The sequence below is a fragment of the Oculina patagonica genome, chromosome 14 (genome assembly GCF_052425735.1).
Source record: "Oculina patagonica isolate OP01 chromosome 14, crgOcupat, whole genome shotgun sequence".
Classification (NCBI taxonomy): Eukaryota; Metazoa; Cnidaria; class Anthozoa; order Scleractinia; family Oculinidae; genus Oculina; species Oculina patagonica.
The window spans coordinates 19,028,777-19,047,445 of NC_135771.1; the positions used below are offsets into that span (position 1 = coordinate 19,028,777).

Below are 18,669 nucleotides of genomic sequence, written 5' to 3' on the forward strand. Positions count from 1 at the left end.
CTTCTATTGTTACAGTTCTACTTACACTACTTTCAACTGCCTTTTGATCCTCTTGTTGACATCGTTGACATTTCCAATGGCCATCGCTCGGGGCACTGCTTACTCCATAGCAACCTGAAACGAGACGTAGAATTTAGCTTCACGAGACTTCATAGGCTGGTTACGCTTTCCTGACTATGTATCACTACATAAGCCTATCTTATCTTCTTTATTACGAATCCCAGGCATAAAATATCCATTCAAGGATAAAATGTAAAAAACAGATAATTTTTTTGGAACTTATTCTACTAGAGCTTATCCCGGTTTCCGTAGGATAGAGCGACCTGGAATAGGAAAGGTTAGCCCCCATCCACCCCAACGACATCTGGTCAGGTCCTCGTATCAGTTCGCTTCGACCCATTTTTATACACTCGGGTGGAGTCAGGCACTTTGTGAGTAAATTTTCTTGCCTAATAACACAATGGACACCGGTCAAGGTTGAAATCGGGGCCAGTCATGCCTCCACTGTCATAAACACAGCAAAACAAAGAGTATTTTTTTAGAATTCCAGACCACGTTCTCGATGACATTGGCCTTAACGCGACGTACGTTCATCAACAGAAATCAAGGCATGATAATCTGTTGTATCATCTAGGGACTTAAATGATTTAGCGTAGTTTATTGATTTCTTAATTTATTGTTATTTTCATAAGACACGACCACATCAGCTATTATGCTGAAAAATAAATAAAAGCTATTATTATTATTATTATTATTATTATTATTATTATTATTATTATTATTATTATTATTATTATTATTATAATTGTAATCAGTTTCAGTCTTATCCCGGCAGAACTATACAGAACAACCTTAAAAAAGCTCCAGCTGCATAGAACAACTGAAACTGTTACATACTATCAGGAAACTTTTAATCGAAAAAACAAATAATTACATATTTACGAATACTATGACTATGACGAGTACACTTTTTGACAAATTCGAGAAATGTTGTCGGCAAAAGCACAAAAGTGCACATGACAAGACCAAAAGGTGGACTGGGTATTCACTTGAATTTTTTATATTGGCCTACAGGAAATGCACAATTTTGTATCTTTGCACGTAAAGATTTTGTTTCTCCTCTCGGGTGGCCTTTAACTGTAGCTTTTTTTTTCTGTCGCATGTTTTTGAGTTTTGAAAATCTTCTAAAATTCAGCATGGCTAAAGGCCTGGCTAAACTAGGAAACATTGTTGCGGAAACATTGATGCGGATGCAAATGTTTCCCAATTTAGCCACCCTGGAAACATATGTTTCGGAAACAAATTTTGCTTCACGGAAACAAAAAATGTTTCTACCTCAAGTCAAAAACATTTTTGCTTTCCGGACACAAATTTTGCTCCCAAAACATATGTTGCCCAGTTTAGCCACCCTGGAAACAATGTTGACTAGTTCATGCGCATGCGTGACAGTTTGTTCCCGAAACATTGTTGCCTAGTTTAGCTCCCTGGCAGCAAAACATTTTCCTTGCTCCCGCTAATTTAGCCACCTAGGAAACATGACAAGGAACAATGTTTCGGCAACAATGTTTCCTAGTTTAGCCAGGCCTTAAGAGTACCTTGTTTCCACATGTCTGAAGAGAAAGAAAACGTGCAAATTCCTGTTTGTCATGTCGCCATCTTATTAGTATTTAGCACGTGTAGTAGCTCACTGCTACCCATACCGCCTTTCGGTCTTGTCGCGTGCATTTTTGTGCTTTTTTCCGACAACCTTTCTCGAATTAGCTGTATGCAAAAATCGGCAACAACTCACTTGCATGGACAAGCAGTTTGCATGATTCACATCGCAGGAGAGGACTTGCAGTGTCCGCAGTAAATTTGTTATCTAGCCATGAGCTCATACTCTCGGGACTGGAGTCGTCCGACATGAAACAGATCTCTGGTACTCTGGGTACAGACACCTTGTTAGTTACATCAGATGAGTCTGCGGTTAGACTGGACAGTGGTCGGCGAAGATTTCCACGAAGGTGTACTAACAGATCATCCTGAAGACATACAAAAATTAAAATCAAAAATTTAATAGTTACCAAAGTTTTTTGGAGGCTGTTGGTAACCGTTTACTATCGTAGACTCATCGTAAAACTCAAGCCAATGTAGCCTCTCGGGACAAGCACAACAAGTCACCAATCGTGCTATAAACAAATTATCTGATGCCAAGCGCAAGAAAACATGCAACCGATGCTTTAAAAGCGCTTGAAAACGTGTAACCGATGCTAGCGCGTGAAAACGTGTAGCCGATGCCAAGCGCGTGAAAACGTGTAGCCGATGCCAAGCGCGTGAAAACGTGTAGCCGATGCTAAGCGCAGGAAAACGTGTAACCGAAGCTAAGCGCGGGAAAACGTGTAACCGATGCTAGCGCTGAAAATGTAACCGATGCAAGCGCAGGAAAACGTGTAACCGAAGCTAAGCGCAGGAAAACGTGTAACCGATGCTAAGCGCGGGAAAACGTTGACCGATGCTAGCGCTTGAAACGTGTAGCCGATGCAAGCGCGGGAAAAGTTGACCGATGCTAGCGCGTGAAAGTGAGCGATGCTAAGCGCGGGAACGTTGACGATGCTAGCGCGTGAAAACGTGTAGCCGATGCTAAGCGTGGGAAAACGTTGACCGATGCTAGCGCTTGAAAACTGTAACCGATGCTAAGCGCGGGAAAACGTGTGACCGATGCTAGCGCGTGAAAACGTGTAGCCGATGCCAAGCGCGGGAAAACGTGTGACCGATGCTAGCGCTTGAAAACGTGTAACCAATGCCAAGCGCGTGAAAACGTGTAACCGATGCCAAGCGTGGAAAAGCGTGTAATCGATGCCAAGCGCGGGAAAACGTGTAATCGATGCCAAGCGCGAGAAAACGTGTAACCGATGCCAAGCACGGGAAAACGTGTAACCGATGCCAAGCGCGGGAAAACGTGTAACCGATGCCAAGCGTGGAAAAGCGTGTAACCGATGCCAAGCGTGGAAAAGCGTGTAATCGATGCCAAGCGCGAGAAAACGTGTAACCGATGCCAAGCACGGGAAAACGTGTAACCGATGCCAAGCGCGGGAAAACGTGTACCCGATGCCAAGCGCAGGAAAACGTGTAACCGATGCCAAGCGCAGGAAAACGTGTAACCGAAGCCAAGCGCGGGAAAACGTGTAACCAATGCCAAGCGCAGGAAAACATGTAGCCCATGGTATATAGGCGCGGGAAAACGTGTAACCGATGCCAAGCGCAGGAAAACGTTTAACCGATGCCAAGCGCAGGAAAACGTGTAACCGTAGCCAAGCGCGGGAAAACGTGTAACCAATGCCAAGCGCGGGAAAACGTGTAACCGATGCCAAGCGCAGGAAAACATGTAGCCCATGGTATATAGGCGCGGGAAAACGTGTAACCGATGCCAAGCGCAGGAAAACGTGTAACCGAAGCTAAGCGCGGGAAAACGTGTAACCGATGCCAAGCGCAAGAAAACATGTAGCCCATGGTATATAAGCGCGGGAAAACGTGTAACCGATGCCAAGCGCAGGAAAACATGTAGCCCATGGTATATAAGCGCGGGAAAACGTGTAACCAATGCCAAGCGCGGGAAAACGTGTAACCGATGCCAAGCGCAGGAAAACATGTAGCCCATGGTATATAAGCGCGGGAAAACGTGTAACCAATGCCAAGCGCGGGAAAACGTGTAACCGATGCCAAGCGCAGGAAAACATGTAGCCCATGGTATATAGGCGCGGGAAAACGTGTAACCGATGCCAAGCACAGGAAAACGTGTAACCGAAGCTAAGCGCGGAAAAAACGTGTAACCGATGCCAAGCGCGGGAAAACATGTAGCCCATGGTATATAAGCGCGGGAAAACGTGTAACCGATGCCAAGCGCAGGAAAACATGTAGCCCATGGTATATAAGCGCGGGAAAACGTGTAACCAATGCCAAGCGCAGGAAAATGTGTAACCGATGCCAAGCGCAGGAAAACGTGTAACCGATGCCAAGCGCGGGAAAACGTGTAACCGATGCCAAGCGCAGGAAAACGTGTAACCGAAGCTAAGCGCGGGAAAACGTGTAACCGATGCCAAGCGCAGGAAAACGTGTAACCGAAGCTAAGCGCGGGAAAAAATGTAGCCGATGCTATATAAGCGCGAGAAAACGTGTAACCGATGCCAAGCGCTGGAAAACGTGTAACCGATGCTAGCGCGGAAAACGTGTAACCTATGCCAAGCGCGGGAAAACATGTAGCCGATGCTATATAAGCGCGGGAAAGCATGCAACTGATACAAAACGCGGGAAAACGCGCAGTTAATAATGTCAGGATTGGTTTTGGTTCTAACTCTGATTGGTTGAAAAAACTGTTTTGCTTTATTGGCTAGAGCACGTTGTAAGAAACACGCATCTCTCTTTGCAAGCGCATTCACCCGAAAATTCCACACTGATGATGTATCTCTACAGAGATCTATACATTGGTTGTTGCTTGTACGAGAAATTTAAAACTGAGCAACAACCAATCAGAGACACTACACGGATGTCTGCAGAGCTACGTCATCAGTATGGAATTTCTTTTCTAAAGCGGGAAGAAGAATTTAGCACGCAAAGAAAGACGTCTGCATACTGAGGCTACTCAGTTTTCTGCCTTGTACTAGACTAAAAGTCGTAACTGGTACTTAACACACGCGTGTGCCTCCCCCTTCCCTTTAGTTTCCTTACCTCTGATTTAGAGAAGAAGCTACATACAGAACAGCTAGGCTCAAGTTGTGATGAGACAATATTGAAAGCCTGTTCTAGTTCAAAATTTGGTAGCTGATGCTGCCACAGCCCGTCGAGAACGCTCAAGAGGATTTTATTTGATGTACTGTTTTTGCCCTCAAGATGTTTACGACCTGTAAAAATAAAATAAATAAAAATAAAATAAATAAATGTTGTTTATAGTGGTCATGCACTTAGCTTCATATCTCTACGAGATAGCTAGTTTACAAGCATGCCACTGAAACAGAGGAAACAAATATTTTAAATGAACATAACAAGGTTAAAAATCCCAACTGGCAGGAGGCAGACCAGTTGGCTATATACAAAGCGTGACCGAGAATTTGAACACGGGACGACCGAGAAACAAATCCAGCTAGTGGCAAGGACAGGTCTTGAACTGGGGACCTCCGGATTACAACAACAGCGCCCTTAACCACTCGGCCACGCTTGCCTCCTGTAAGATAACAGAATCAACCTGTTAGTAGACAAGCACTGTGTCAACTGAGGACAAAGCAAAAACGAAACGACACTTTGTGAATTTTTCTTGTTCTTGCTTGGCAAAGATGGGAAAGGCGGCACAGACCACGTTGGCATGGAATTAAAGTTGAGAACTCTTTCACAGTCTCCTACGCAAATTCTCGTTTGCCTCGTCACGCAAACATCCGACAATTGCGTGACGTGCAATTGTGTGACGAGCCCAAAGAGCGTCTGCCTAGGAGGTCGTAAGAATCATACAGGACACAAATTAAGATCAAAGCTTCTGTAGTTTTGATACACTACCAGGGCCGTCAAAGGCTTCATCAGAAGTTTCAAGCCTTTTGATCGAGTGTCAAATTCTTTGTGGTACATGTATATTTGACCTTTGTGTGGCATTTTTTTCTTGGGCTGTGTTCACACTTGGTGCCTGGCCACGGTGCCCAAGTACGATCAGTCTTGCTGGGCACTAAAGTGAACGTACTATTTTTTCAAGTACCCACGCCATAATTCGGGGACGGTGCCAGTGGCCTCAGGCACTTAATGGCACTTGGGTACTTTGGTTTTCTGTGTGAGAACAAGACGCTATTTTTTTGGGCACTTAGTGTGAACACTGCCTTACACTATCATTACGTTCCCTCTGTTGTACACTCATGGAAAAAAAGTGTGAGTTAGATCGTTTCTGAGCCAATCAGCTTATGACAGGGGTCTCTTAACAACACGACGTAACCTTCTTACATCACGCTGACGAATCAACTTTGGGAATGCTCTTGAGTGCAAGTACGATTTTCTGATTGGACAATAACAATCGGGTACTCTTCGGATACGACGAACCCAAGCGGAGGTTCTTTGAATGTCACGCAATATTTTTTGCAAGGAATGCTAACGGAAGGTCTGTGTAAGACAATAATAAATTAATTAGCAAAAGGAGATGCCTAAAGATGTCTAACCTTTTCCTTTTTTGGTTTCTTCCATTTTTTTCCGTCTGCCAGCACTGCTGGGAACTGTGAAGGATTTTGTAACCACTGGCTGTCGCTTAGCTGCTGACTTCCGCGGCTCTAAAGATTTCCTGCAATACAATATAACAATAAAACTACCGAAATCCACACAGTTTCAGAGTAGCCTGTGTACAGCCGTCCCCCCCCCCCAAAAAGGGGGGTTTCAGAGATACTGTAGATATCTTTTTTCGTTTGTGGCAGCTATCTTGTTACTCTAGGGTTTAGCAGTTGTGAAACGGCATTGTGTGGTCGAAACCTAAACACGTTTTAGTAGTCAAATTCTGTCTTCATGTGACAAAGTATATATTAAAAAGAACTTGAAGATTTCTTCAAGTTATTTGTAATGAAGTTCAACCATTAGAGTATTTATAACAGTTTTTACCCAATGTACATACTGTACTTACGTTGATGCTATCACGAACTTAATTGATCGATAGAAGTTTGCAAGAAATTTGCATCTAATTCAAGCATTGTCCTAAACCAGCCTAAACGTACAACTTTAATTACCTCAAGCAATGTGAAAGGTTTGGTCTGTTTTACTCGAATACACAGAAACTGTTTAGTGTTATTAGCACCTTATCTGCAAGCATGTTCTACGCTATGGGGGGGGGGGGGGCAGGGCCTCCCCCCCCCCCAATCTGTTCCCTGGATGGAGAGGATGATCCCAGGGTAGTTTATTACCTTTGTTTTTTTTTTTTTTTTTTTTAAAGAATAAATCTCCATTTACTGTGTGACACTTGTTATTATAAAAATTGAGAAAAACGTTATTTAAAGTGCTAAGTTAAGAACATGATATACCAAACGTTTTGGGCTTTACTTTACCACTGATGAAGGGCTAAGCCCAAAACGTTTGGTTTATTATGAACTTAACTCGGCATTTTAAACAACGTTTATTCTTAGTTTTTTTACCTTGCTAATGTATCCTTCAACTTGGAGAGAGGGATATCCTCATCGATATCAATTCCCTGAGACTTGGCTTTCTGTTTCCTTTTCGTTTTTTCCTTGTCACCTTTCTTCCTCTCATTCTCTTCTTCGTCCTCGTCTGTCTCCTCATCACTGTCACTGCTATCTTTGTGTTTGGATTTTTGATACTCTTCCCATTGGTCAGGCTGAAAATCACCATTGTTATCAATTAGAATAATCCAATTAGAGTAATCCTTGTCAATCTTTAAAGGGACTGTGTCACAGGGATTTCAGAGATGTTTGGTCTAAACTGTTCTTAAATAAGTGGTAGGCAACTTTACCCATGAAAAACATTATCTTTGAAGATTTCAGCACAGGCGGCCCAGATGTTCGCGATTGGGTTACATTTTCAGCCATGAGACAATGTATGACAATGCTTCGAAAATTGCTCTAAATATTACATGTGGAAAATAAAAATAGCTTACTTTTGGTTGTCTTGCATTATTTTGACTACTCTGTATCCTCAGAGTGGGCTTTAAGCCGTTTAGGCGAGTTAACCTTCAAAAGTGTAACTGTTTCAATCTGCTCACCTGAAATGTCTTGACAAATACATCCATACAGATCTTGACAGTGTCTTTTTTACACATACACTGAAAAATATCAAATCAGTAGCAGTAAGACACCATGTTACACAATGATGCTACAAAGAATGGTTCATTAGCAATTTAATGAGAATAAAATTATTTATTTGTTGTTCTGAGGGACTTTAATTGTATGCTACATGTAATTAGGTCTTGAATCTTTTGTGCAGCTTTGAAGTGCAGAAAGAAGTTCTAAGAGCTATGAAAACTTGAAGAAGAAAAAAACTCGATGTAATACTAGCAAATTAATTCACTGTATGAAACGAAGCTGTGCAATTGGGCCTGTACAAGGATGGAAAAAAGTCAAAATCAAAGCTAGATAGGACTTTGACTCACCACTTGTGCTCTCTTTCCAAAGTCAATCCACCTTTCTGAAGCAAAATTTGTCGACTCAGCACAGTTAAAACCGTTGTTAAAACCACAGTGGTAGCCATAAGGAAAAGTTATCATGAATTCACCAGCTTCTTGTGTGATCTGCAAAGGAACATGTTGTTTGAAGTTTCAGTTAAGAACTAATGCGCATAGAAATATAACCGTTTACCAACCAAGTGCAAGTCTGAATATTCTCGGACACAATGAACTTATTCAGGTTATCTTTCATACCCTAGATTCAAGTTACTGAATGTAGACATGTTCATCAGTATGCAATAAAATGGTTTTTAAATGTCTTACATTGCATTAAACATTTATTTCGTTTTGTTTTATTATTATTATTATTTTTACTGGACTGGTTTACAGCAACTGTTGTAACTAAAACTAGCTGGATTTGCCCTCAGTAGTCCCCTATTCAACTTCTTGGACTGTGACATGTTCATGTACATGTACAATGTAAATAGTGAAATGGTCAACCTCCTGTCAGTTGGGATTTTTTTCTACAGATTATATTGATTTTATGTGAAACATTTGTTTCATGGGCCAAAAGGAAAACTTCTTGGTGCACCATTATAATTATTATTTTGGAAATTATCTAGTAACGTGAATTGTGCATTTGTTCCACGTAAAATAATATTTATTCAGAACACCTGACTGTACAACATGCAACTTGCTCCTATCTGTAAAAGGGTGTAGCTTTCTGAGTAACAAACCAGAAACCATGTTACTCGAGACTTGATAAATGTTTCTTTCCTGCACTGTATGCACCACTGAGCAGTCTCAATTCAAACCCTGGCCAGGGTCACTGCGTTGTGTTCTTGGGCAAGACACTCACTCTCACAGTGCTTCTCTCCACCATGGTGTAACAATGGGTACCGGCAAACTGTAAATGCCAGGGGACTTAAGGTGGCTGGTAACGGTTTCCAGGACTTTCCAGCTCTTATACTTTGATGGGTCAGTACTATAAATCTTTATCCGTTGATGCCACAATAATGGTATTAAATTAATGCCCAATGATTGGTGAATATGTTGTGATTATTTTCATGACATCACTGGTTACTATAGCAACAGTATAACCTGTTGAAAAAAAACCCTTTATTTTGTCTTTAAGTGCTTATAACTCAAAAACGAGCTCAGTGATCCCCATTTTTTATTGTTGAACATTGATCAGCATGTTAAGTTACAACTTTTTGCAAAGTTAAAAAAAATTCTACGAAGCGGTTTCAGAGCCACTTTAAATTTTCATATTTTTAAGAGCTGGAATTTGCTGGAAACCGTTACCAGGGGACTTAACCCGCAATGGCCTAGCATCCTATCTAATACAACTAGGAGAATTTCTACTCCTCCCACTCACTATATATTAATGGGAAATGCATCAAACCCTTAACTTCAACAAGTCACTTTATGCAACTGAAACCACAAAGAGTAACATATAGAAATCTCTAAGAAATTTCGTGTGACTTTGTAGCGCATATAACTAATGAATAGCCCAATTTCGATATTTTAAAATTCGGCCTAAAACAATAGACATCACTACGAGGCTCCGGGGAATAAACCCCACAAACTCTATAGTTTAGTCCCCGGAGCCTCGTCCCGAGGTCTATTGTTTTAGGCTGAATTTTAATATATCGAAATTGGGCTATTGAAAACGATAATTAAAATGAAAAATGCGCCTGATGGTAGTATAATGTTTCCATACGTTTCGGGGCTACTGCCCCTTCCTCAGTGGAAAATGTGAAATGCCATCTAACGGAAATCAGCACGTGCGTGTGATCAAAGTATTTGAAAGTTTACAAATCAAAACGTACGCCACAAGCGCTTATCTCTTTCTTAAACCAGAAAGAGATCATAAAGCACCAGCCTGATGGTCACTAGGCTTGAATGTAGGCTTAACCTTGCCTTATAAAATTCAACAGTGATACTTCGTACACTTTTTTTAACAACTTACAGGTATCATAGAGACACAACAAGGGCAAACTTTTCAATATAACCATACCTTATCATAAGGGATTGAAAACTTTCGCAGTACTTGAGGGGAGATGATGGTCATTTTATGTCTAAGAAATTGAGAGCAGCTTTGGAAACTTCCAGGAAAGAACCCTGTTTAAAAACATACAACATTTACATTTATAAATAAATTATTCTATTATAACGACATTAAGATCAGGACCTGATGCCATCAATAATATTTTACTGTCATGTACAGTGGAACCCCGATATAACGATATGCCAAATGAGCAGTAAAATTATATTGTTATATCGAGACTCTCGATATAACGATATGGCCATAAGATAGCCAAAAATATCGTTATATCAGGGTAAAATTAAAATGTACTTTTTAACTGCATATTATTTTATTCAACTTGTAATGACTATCAAATGACTGACATGTTTCACAAATGTAGCGTTTCAAGCATGTAGCAATTTGCAAAGCATTACACGTTTTCAAGGTTACAGGACAATGTCTGTGGTATATATGAATCGTAAAAGGAAAACAAAACTAAACTTAACAGTTGTGACTGTAATCGTCTTTACTTATCGCCTCTTTGTAGTGTGTGCTGATACTGTAATATCGTTATATCGGGGAAGATTTTACGCTCGTTATGCTAAATTCTCATCGTTATATCGGGAATATTGTTATATCGAATATCGTTATATCGAGGTTCTGTCCCATACATTTAACTGTAACTTTTGCCGGGACATAGCATATTCATCTAATACCGGGGATATCGTTGTATCGAGGATCATTATATCGGGGTTCCACTATACTATGTTCTTGGGAGATGTTTTAAAGCTTGTAAAAAAATTTACACGTCACTTGACCCAAACAATTAGGGTTCCCCACAGGGGAAATCAGTGGACATGCAAAGGAATGTTTGGATCGAGTAATAATGACATGTCGATGCTTTTGAATATGAAAGGTGTACAAAGCAACTTAGTAATGGAACGACAACACCTTGCTTCTAATATTAAATAGATTTAGCTAAGCCTAAAAGCGGAGCTCCCAATTTACTGACCAATAACAAAAAAATAAAGCACTTGAGCCTGCGATCCAATATATACAATTATTTGGTCAGCGGCAAACTTCAAAAAAACATTCGACCTCGCTGAGTTCTATATGTGAGCCCGTGATATGGTCAAGTGATACTGGTCAGCGGATACCTTGTTTTGACAGCTGTCGATTGACCATGACATGATGTCCAATATCAAAGATGTAAGCTGGCGTTAACCATAACCTTAAACCGATTTCTGGAGTATGGCCGCCATGTTGGGGCAACTTCGTCGTTGTCGTCATCGCATACGCCCACGAGCTATGCCGCTAGCCATGATGGCCATGAAAAACCAAAAGCATGGGTCTGTTAATTTTCTATGGGTATGGGGCTCTGCTCTGCGGCCCTTTGGGCCACTAGGAGCTCCGCTATTAAGATGGCTAAGCAATGCAAGGACTTATCTAAGGTGCAAACTTCATCAGGTCAATAAATCATTATAATTAGAACTTGATTGACCTACCAGAAGCAAGTCTTTCCAAACGCTGGCCGTGCTCAGGAGGAATAGCATACCTACATTTAATGAAGACAAGTTTAATAGGCCATTTCCGAGTTACCCTTTGCCTTTGTTTCAAAACGAGTCTACGTGCGAAATCATTCAAATGAAAATGAGTTTGATTTGCATGAAAATGGACCTGTGGTGAAACTCATTTTCATATGAATGGTTTTGCACGTAGACTCATTTCCAAACAGAGGCAAAGGGTAACTCGGAAATGGCCTATTAATATGTACATGTAGCTAAGTGGAAGTTAGTGGAACACCATCTTACAGCAAACCTATTAACACAGCAGCAATGCAATCAAAATCAACAAAAAACCCCGCTGTTTTTGTACATGACTGTACATTATGGAGAAAAGAAAACACCTTTAATAAATATTGATTTCCAGACTCGCCAACAACACTGAAAAAAATTGCTCACCATGTTTTAGGAGCTCCAAAATGTAAATAGTTAATACTGTACAGGTCCATGTCTTCAGTGTGCCAGGCAAACGTGGCTTTCCACATACCAAAGTAAAGATATGGCGTGTTTACTCCCTCAATATGAACTCCATACTTGTCCTCTATCAAGTCAAGAATTGTTCCTAGCCGTCCAATGTTCCATTCATTGACATCCTTGTCGTAAATAGTGCCTGGGATATCAGCTGCATAAATTGGGTTGTTAAATGTGACATTTTTCCAGTACTTTCTTTCAATCTCATCAGGATCTCCTGTAGGAGGTTTATGCCTGCAAACAAGATAGTTTTAAGGACCCTAGTCAGCAACACTTTGAAATCCACGAAATCTGCCAATTTTGATGCCATCAAAATTATGAAAATTGTATGGTAAAGCGAAATCTTAACTACATCGCCCCAAGTTGTGTTACAGTGTAGCCGTTTAAAGGACCTTAGTCAGCCTCCGCCATTTTCAATACCAACGAAATTATGAAAACTGTTTGGCAAAGCAAAATCTTATTGCATTGCTGTAATTGTGTTACTGGATGTGTGTTAAATTACCTTTGATCTCTTTCACTTAGACACACTCCGCGCAAAACATAATACCAAAACTCTTGTATGTAAACAAAAACAAAGGCGTGGCTGACTAGGGTCCTTTAATTATCTTATTAAGTAGTTTCCCGGCAATCTTTTCGGGTTAGACATGCTCCATGTGAAATTTTATACCAAAAATCCCATACAAAAATAGTAGACGTAGAAAAACTCTTTATTAACAGTAAATGGAGGCATGGTTGACTAGAGAGATTTAATATTGAAGTTGGATGCAATCTTTATGCCCAGGTCAAACCAGAAAGTGGTTGAGAGTTCAAACTCTTGCTTTCATCGGCCGCAAACCCCTACAGTGTGCTCACACTGACTTGCATCAACTCTTGTACATCTCAGCAAATTTAAAGCTACTCAAAATTCTCTGTGACTCAACATCTAGAATTTTTGCTTGTACACTGCCTGAGTTTTGTCACTGTCATGTACTCTCATCCTTGTTTGGATGCATTTCAATGTTAGTTGATGAGAGCCAAACTCTCACTAACTCTCAGGGACTGACTCATACTTATTAGGCCTCAGAGCTCTAGACGATTAAAGGTTTGAAAAAACCAGAGGTACAGCGGTGCACAGAATTTTTGTATTCAAATTTGTTTGAATTACAAAATTTGAAATATATGTATACTACATGAAAAAATTTCATGTATAAGATATACAAGTTATAAATAAAAATTTGACTACCTCTCACTGTTGGCAAGTTTCTTGAATTCACTAAAGGACATTGCCTTCTTCTGCACATTAAACAACTGGTAAAGTCCTACGAAACAAGGAAGTTGTCTTAATTTAAGTAAGTTTTAACAACAAATGTTTTCTGTAAATATGTAGATTCAGAAATTTTCCATACCTCCCCAATGGAAAGGATGTTTCCCTAAGACCCCCACTCCTCTGGAAATTCCAATTATTAAAGCTTCATACATTTTCTTGAAGTTTTTGGCCTTTGATATCCCCCCCCCCCTCCCAAACCCCAGGAATTTCCAATCCGTTATGTGGGGGAATATGGACATTTTCTGGAACCACACAATTATAAATATAGCTATTCATCACACACTCAAAAGAAGGCAAGCAGGCCTATTGGCAGTATTTCAGATAAGTGGAGGGGGACAGGGGGGCGGGAGACCGGGAGAAAAGGGGCGGGAAGCGGGAGGAGAGGGGACGGGAAGCGGGATTCTTAAGGTGGCTGGAACCGGGAGAAAACGAGTGAAATTTCGTAACATTTCATTACATTTCGCAATGGACATGGAACAAAAAGGAGAGAAGCGCTACGAAAAGGGGCGGGAGGCGGGAGTAAAAGGTACGGGAAGCGGGAGTAAAAGGTACGGGAGACGGGAGGTTCAGACCCCCCTGTCCCCCCCCAGATAAGAAAGGGGTCTCCCATCAAAAAAAAAAAACCAACAAGGTCAGCTGAACCTGACCTAACAAAATAGTAAACTTCTAATGATTTGGGAAAGCAGTGGAAGTTTGACCCTTTAAATTATGACTTGTTGGACCCTGAACGGTTAATGCACTCAACTCTGGATTGTGTTGTGTTCTTGGGCAAGACACTTTTACTCTGACATAACCTCTCTCCATCCAGGTGTTAACTCCCCCCCCCCCCAGCTTGACCTTGGTCTTAAGGGAAGTGGTCATAACAAGTGTGCTTGACAAGGACCCAGCTTGTGTAGGGGTAGGGGGGCTATGCAATATGCCACCTGCCTGATCAGCCAAAATGGACAAAATGTATCGTCTTCAAAATGTGCATGAAGCTTGCATTGCTGGAGAAATGGCACAAGGATGTTTGAATCTTTTTCTCAATTTCTACTCCTGATAGAGTGAGGGCTATACAAACAAGACACCATTTTTTAAGGTGGGAAGGGGGTACATGAAGAGACCACAGTGACTGTCTTTTTGCACAGTGGTGGGTCCTGTCTGAGTACAATAGTTTGGACCATTTCCCTAAGAAACAGGTAACTGACAGCAACAAAGAGTGCTTATTGGCAAATAAAGGTGTCCAGTATAGCACAGCCCATCAAAACCTCAAAAAATTAGCCTTTGATAGGAAGTGGGAGATGTGAGGAAGGTGTTCAAGCCTGATCGCGTTATGGAAGGCCGATTAGGCGTCCCAAGAGACTTTAGAAAGCACTCGAACATTTCTGATTTATATTCTGTTCTTTTGTTTGTTGTTATGTAATTTGTGCATGTATTTTTCGTTTTCGCGCGTTGTTTGTCAGTTGTATTTGATGTTAGTTCGGATCGGTCGGCTATAAGAGTTTCAAAGAATAAAGACGTTGAATGTACCTCGAGTCATCTGTAGAGTTTTGTGTTCGATGGAATATTTGGGCCCGTACATTTTGGTAGCAGAGCAAGGTTGATGTTAGTAAAGTTACGGCCGAATCGAGCATGGAAAATACAGAAGAAGCGTTACTAATTCCCAAGAACTTAAATGAGGCGAAAGAATTAGTCAACAAGTTGACCATCGAGGATTTGAAGACATTTTGCTTCACGTTCGGGCTGTCGCAAGATGGAACTAAAGCAAGTCTAAAAGAACGATTGCTCGACTACTACAAAGAGAAATTAACATTGGAAAACGGAACTCCTAAGCCTGTGCCGACGCCAAGGAAAAGATCAACACACGAGAGCGAGAAAGAAGCTCCCGTTGCGGAAATCATGACTGATGTTGAAGTGAAGTTAGACGAGTCAATTTCATTTATCACCGAACAACTTCGTAAGTCAGATCAGAGGATTGATCAAGTTGAATTTTCTGTTAACAAAATGGGTGCATATGTGGAAGAATCGCTTATAAAGTTTCGGGAGTCGTTAACGGAAGCTATCAAGGATTCTTCTGAGAAGATGATGCGGTTCTTCGATAAGTCATCTGACGACACAAGAATAGAAACGGATCAGGATCGACTTGTTCATGGCTCGAAAATTACTGCGGTTAAACGAAGATTACACTTCCTGGAGAAAAATGCGAAATGTGTGTGCAACGCGTTGGAGAAATTAATGGATGCAGAAACCGCACCTGCGAGAATTGAGCGTCAATTGAAGAAGTTGAATGAGTACGAATCGGACTGTATACACTCAGTGGAGGAAGTTTTAGCGAGTGTTGAAGACGAGAAATTGACGGAAGAAGTTCTCAGTGAGTGGGATGACTTTCATTCGCAAATATTACGGATCTCCGGGAGGGCAGAAGATTTTATTGCGAAAAATGGAGTCAATTCACAATTTACTGCACCGAGTGATTTTACTGAGCACGTTACGGGAGTCAAGTTACCACTGTTACAACTGCCAAAGTTTTCAGGGAATGTGTTGGAATGGCCAGCGTTCCATGATGCGTTTTGATCGTTTTGGTCGGAAACATTTACTTGCAAACGAACTCGTCAAGTCTATTTTGGTTCTGGATGTCCCTGAGAATGCTGATGGAAAATCGTTACGAGATCTGTACTTACTAATCGTTACGAAACAGGATGAGAAGTTTGGAGTCACTTGGTCTTAAGCCTGATGATAACCCTAGTCTGTCTATGGTGTTGCTGCCAATCTTCGATACTAAGTTGCCACGTGAGCTTAAGGAGAAATGGGAGTTGGAGCTCACCAAGTACGAAACTGAGGAGGAAGACAAAGAGATTAACATAAAGAAATTCTTTCAGTTTTTGGAGGGTCACGTCCTTAGTAAAGAAGCTCTCGATGACATGAAAGGTTCACTGCCAAAACACAAGCGGAGGTATGACAGAGGCAGAAGAGGCAAAGACGAAGAGAATATGTCAGTACAGTAACTGATGGGTGCATCTGAGAGTAAGAGAATGAAATGTGGGTTCTGTGGAAAAAATCACGAGTCATGGAAATGCCCAGTAGCCCTTACCAAGACAACTGATGAGAGATGGGAGATGCTAATGAAAAGAGGAGACTCAAACTTTGTCTGGATTTGTTTCCACGTGCAAGCAGAATTTACTGCCAACTGCTTGTGCAAGAATGATTTATGAAGGAAAGGAATGTTCTGTGCGCATTTTACTGGACAGTGGTTCGCAAGAGACCTTTTTAAGAACAGCTGTTGCTGACAACCTGAACATGAGAAGACATGGATCTCCAACAAACATGAAGATTAAAGTCCTGGGAGGTCAAGAGCAACACAAACGAATGAATCGAGTGACGTTTAAGCTGACACCCCTCGATTTGAATGATGGTCAAATGATTTCTATTGATGCCTGGACTATAAACAATGTATGCGGTCCTCTTGCAGCTGTAGACGTTGATGTAACAAGATGTAATCATCTGCGAAATCTGAAGCTCGCTGACAATTTCCCAAGGAAAGCTGCTACTGTGGACCTCCTGGTTGGTGCTGACCAGTATTACAAATTAGTACAAGGAAGCATTAAAAGAGGACGACCAGGAACTCCAATTGCAACAAAACCCAGACTGGGCTGGCTTCTGAGTGGTCCTGTCCCAGGACCAAAAAAAAAGAGTACCCAGTGGCAGCTAAGGAAGTGAATGAGAATATGTACGTGGACGAGGTGCTTTCTAGTGCCCCGGACGATGACAGTGCACTACAATTGAAGGATGAACTTTGTGATCTCCTATCGAAAGGGGGATTTCAATTAACGAAATGGGCTTCAAATTCCCAGAAGGTTATGGAAACCACACCACTTCATGAAAGAGCGCCAACACTTGTGCCGACCACTGAGCCCGAGAAGATGTCATATTCATTAAAAGCGCTGGGAACTTCATGGAATACACAAGATGACGTGTTAATGTTTACAAATGGTTCCAGCATCTTGACAGAAGAAGATCCTCAGACAAAGAGAAGCTTGATTAGCTTGTACTCGAGAGTCTTCGATCCAATGGGTTTGCTGACCCCATTTTTGATGATACCGAAGTTGTTGTTTCAAGAACTTTGGACTCGAGGTCTAGACTGGGATCAGTCACTAGACCCAGACATCGCTGAGTCTTGGGAGATCTGGAAGCATGAATTGTCGAACGTTGATCAAATCAAAATTCCAAGGTGGTTGCTACGGAATTTGTCTTCAGTTGACAAAGTTGAACTCCATGGATTTGGCGACGCCAGCGAAAGGGCTTATGGAGCAGCGGTCTACGTTTGTGCTGAGGACGGAGATGGCAACAGAGTATCCAACCTAGTTATGGCCAAGTCCAGGGTAGCACCGGTGAAACGGGTCACTCTGCCAAGACTTGAGCTTCTTGCGGCGTTCATCACTGCAAAATTACTAAGTTACGTCATACAAGCACTCCGAATCACGATAGACGCAGTGTATGCTTGGTCGGATAGTAAGATTGCACTTGCGTGGATCAAGAAGCCAAGTTCTATAGCTGGAAGGTCTTCGTTGCAAACAGAGTTCAAGAGATTCAGCAAAGAGTCGCACCAAGCCAGTGGAGATTTTGCCCAGGAAATCAGAATCCTGCAGACCTGGTCACAAGAGGAATTTCTGCATCTAAACTGAAAGACAGCAAGCTTTGGTGGAATGGCCCACACTGGTTACAACAACCTGGCAGTCAATGGCCTGAGTGTGAATTAATTAATACAGCAGTTCCAGACGAGTGTTTAATTGAATCAAGGAAAGAAACAATTAACAGAAGTGACATTGTTTGTCTGACAACAGTACAAGAAAGCACTCCTTCACTTGCATCAAGATATGAAACCTGGCAGCGCTTAGTACAAATAACTGCATGGATCCTGAAGTGGTCACGTTTACGTGGTAATCCAAAGAAAGGGAAGCTGTCCGTTGATGAAATAAAGGAGTCAGAATTCACGTGGCTACGAAACAGACAAAGAGTTGTCTTTCTCCCAGAAATTGAGGAACTGTGTAGTAAAGGGAAAGTGTCTTAGAAGAGCTGCATTGTTAAGCTAGATCCACAATTTGATGAATCCAAGAAGTTGCTTGTGGTTGGTGGACGTCTACAATTTGCACAGATTCCAGAAGAAACTAAGCATCAAATCATTATACCACATAATGATCCAGTTAAAGAGAAGTTA

General features: G+C 41.5%; 1 protein-coding gene across 1 annotated transcript in view; it reads right to left on the reverse strand.

Annotated features, from left to right (window-relative positions):
- LOC144638733 (lysine-specific demethylase 4A-like) overlaps positions 1 to 18,669 on the reverse strand; it is a 32,067-nt gene that overhangs the window by 9,760 nt on the left and 3,638 nt on the right. The window contains exons 3-13 of the mRNA XM_078497976.1: positions 13,392 to 13,467; positions 12,098 to 12,403; positions 11,642 to 11,691; positions 10,128 to 10,231; positions 8,096 to 8,233; positions 7,709 to 7,768; positions 7,125 to 7,324; positions 6,168 to 6,286; positions 4,705 to 4,877; positions 1,790 to 2,021; positions 26 to 114 (exon numbers count right to left, since the gene is read on the reverse strand). Of these exons, the coding sequence (XP_078354102.1) occupies positions 26 to 114; positions 1,790 to 2,021; positions 4,705 to 4,877; positions 6,168 to 6,286; positions 7,125 to 7,324; positions 7,709 to 7,768; positions 8,096 to 8,233; positions 10,128 to 10,231; positions 11,642 to 11,691; positions 12,098 to 12,403; positions 13,392 to 13,467 (1,547 nt within the window). The remainder of the gene's footprint in view (positions 1 to 25; positions 115 to 1,789; positions 2,022 to 4,704; positions 4,878 to 6,167; positions 6,287 to 7,124; positions 7,325 to 7,708; positions 7,769 to 8,095; positions 8,234 to 10,127; positions 10,232 to 11,641; positions 11,692 to 12,097; positions 12,404 to 13,391; positions 13,468 to 18,669) is intronic.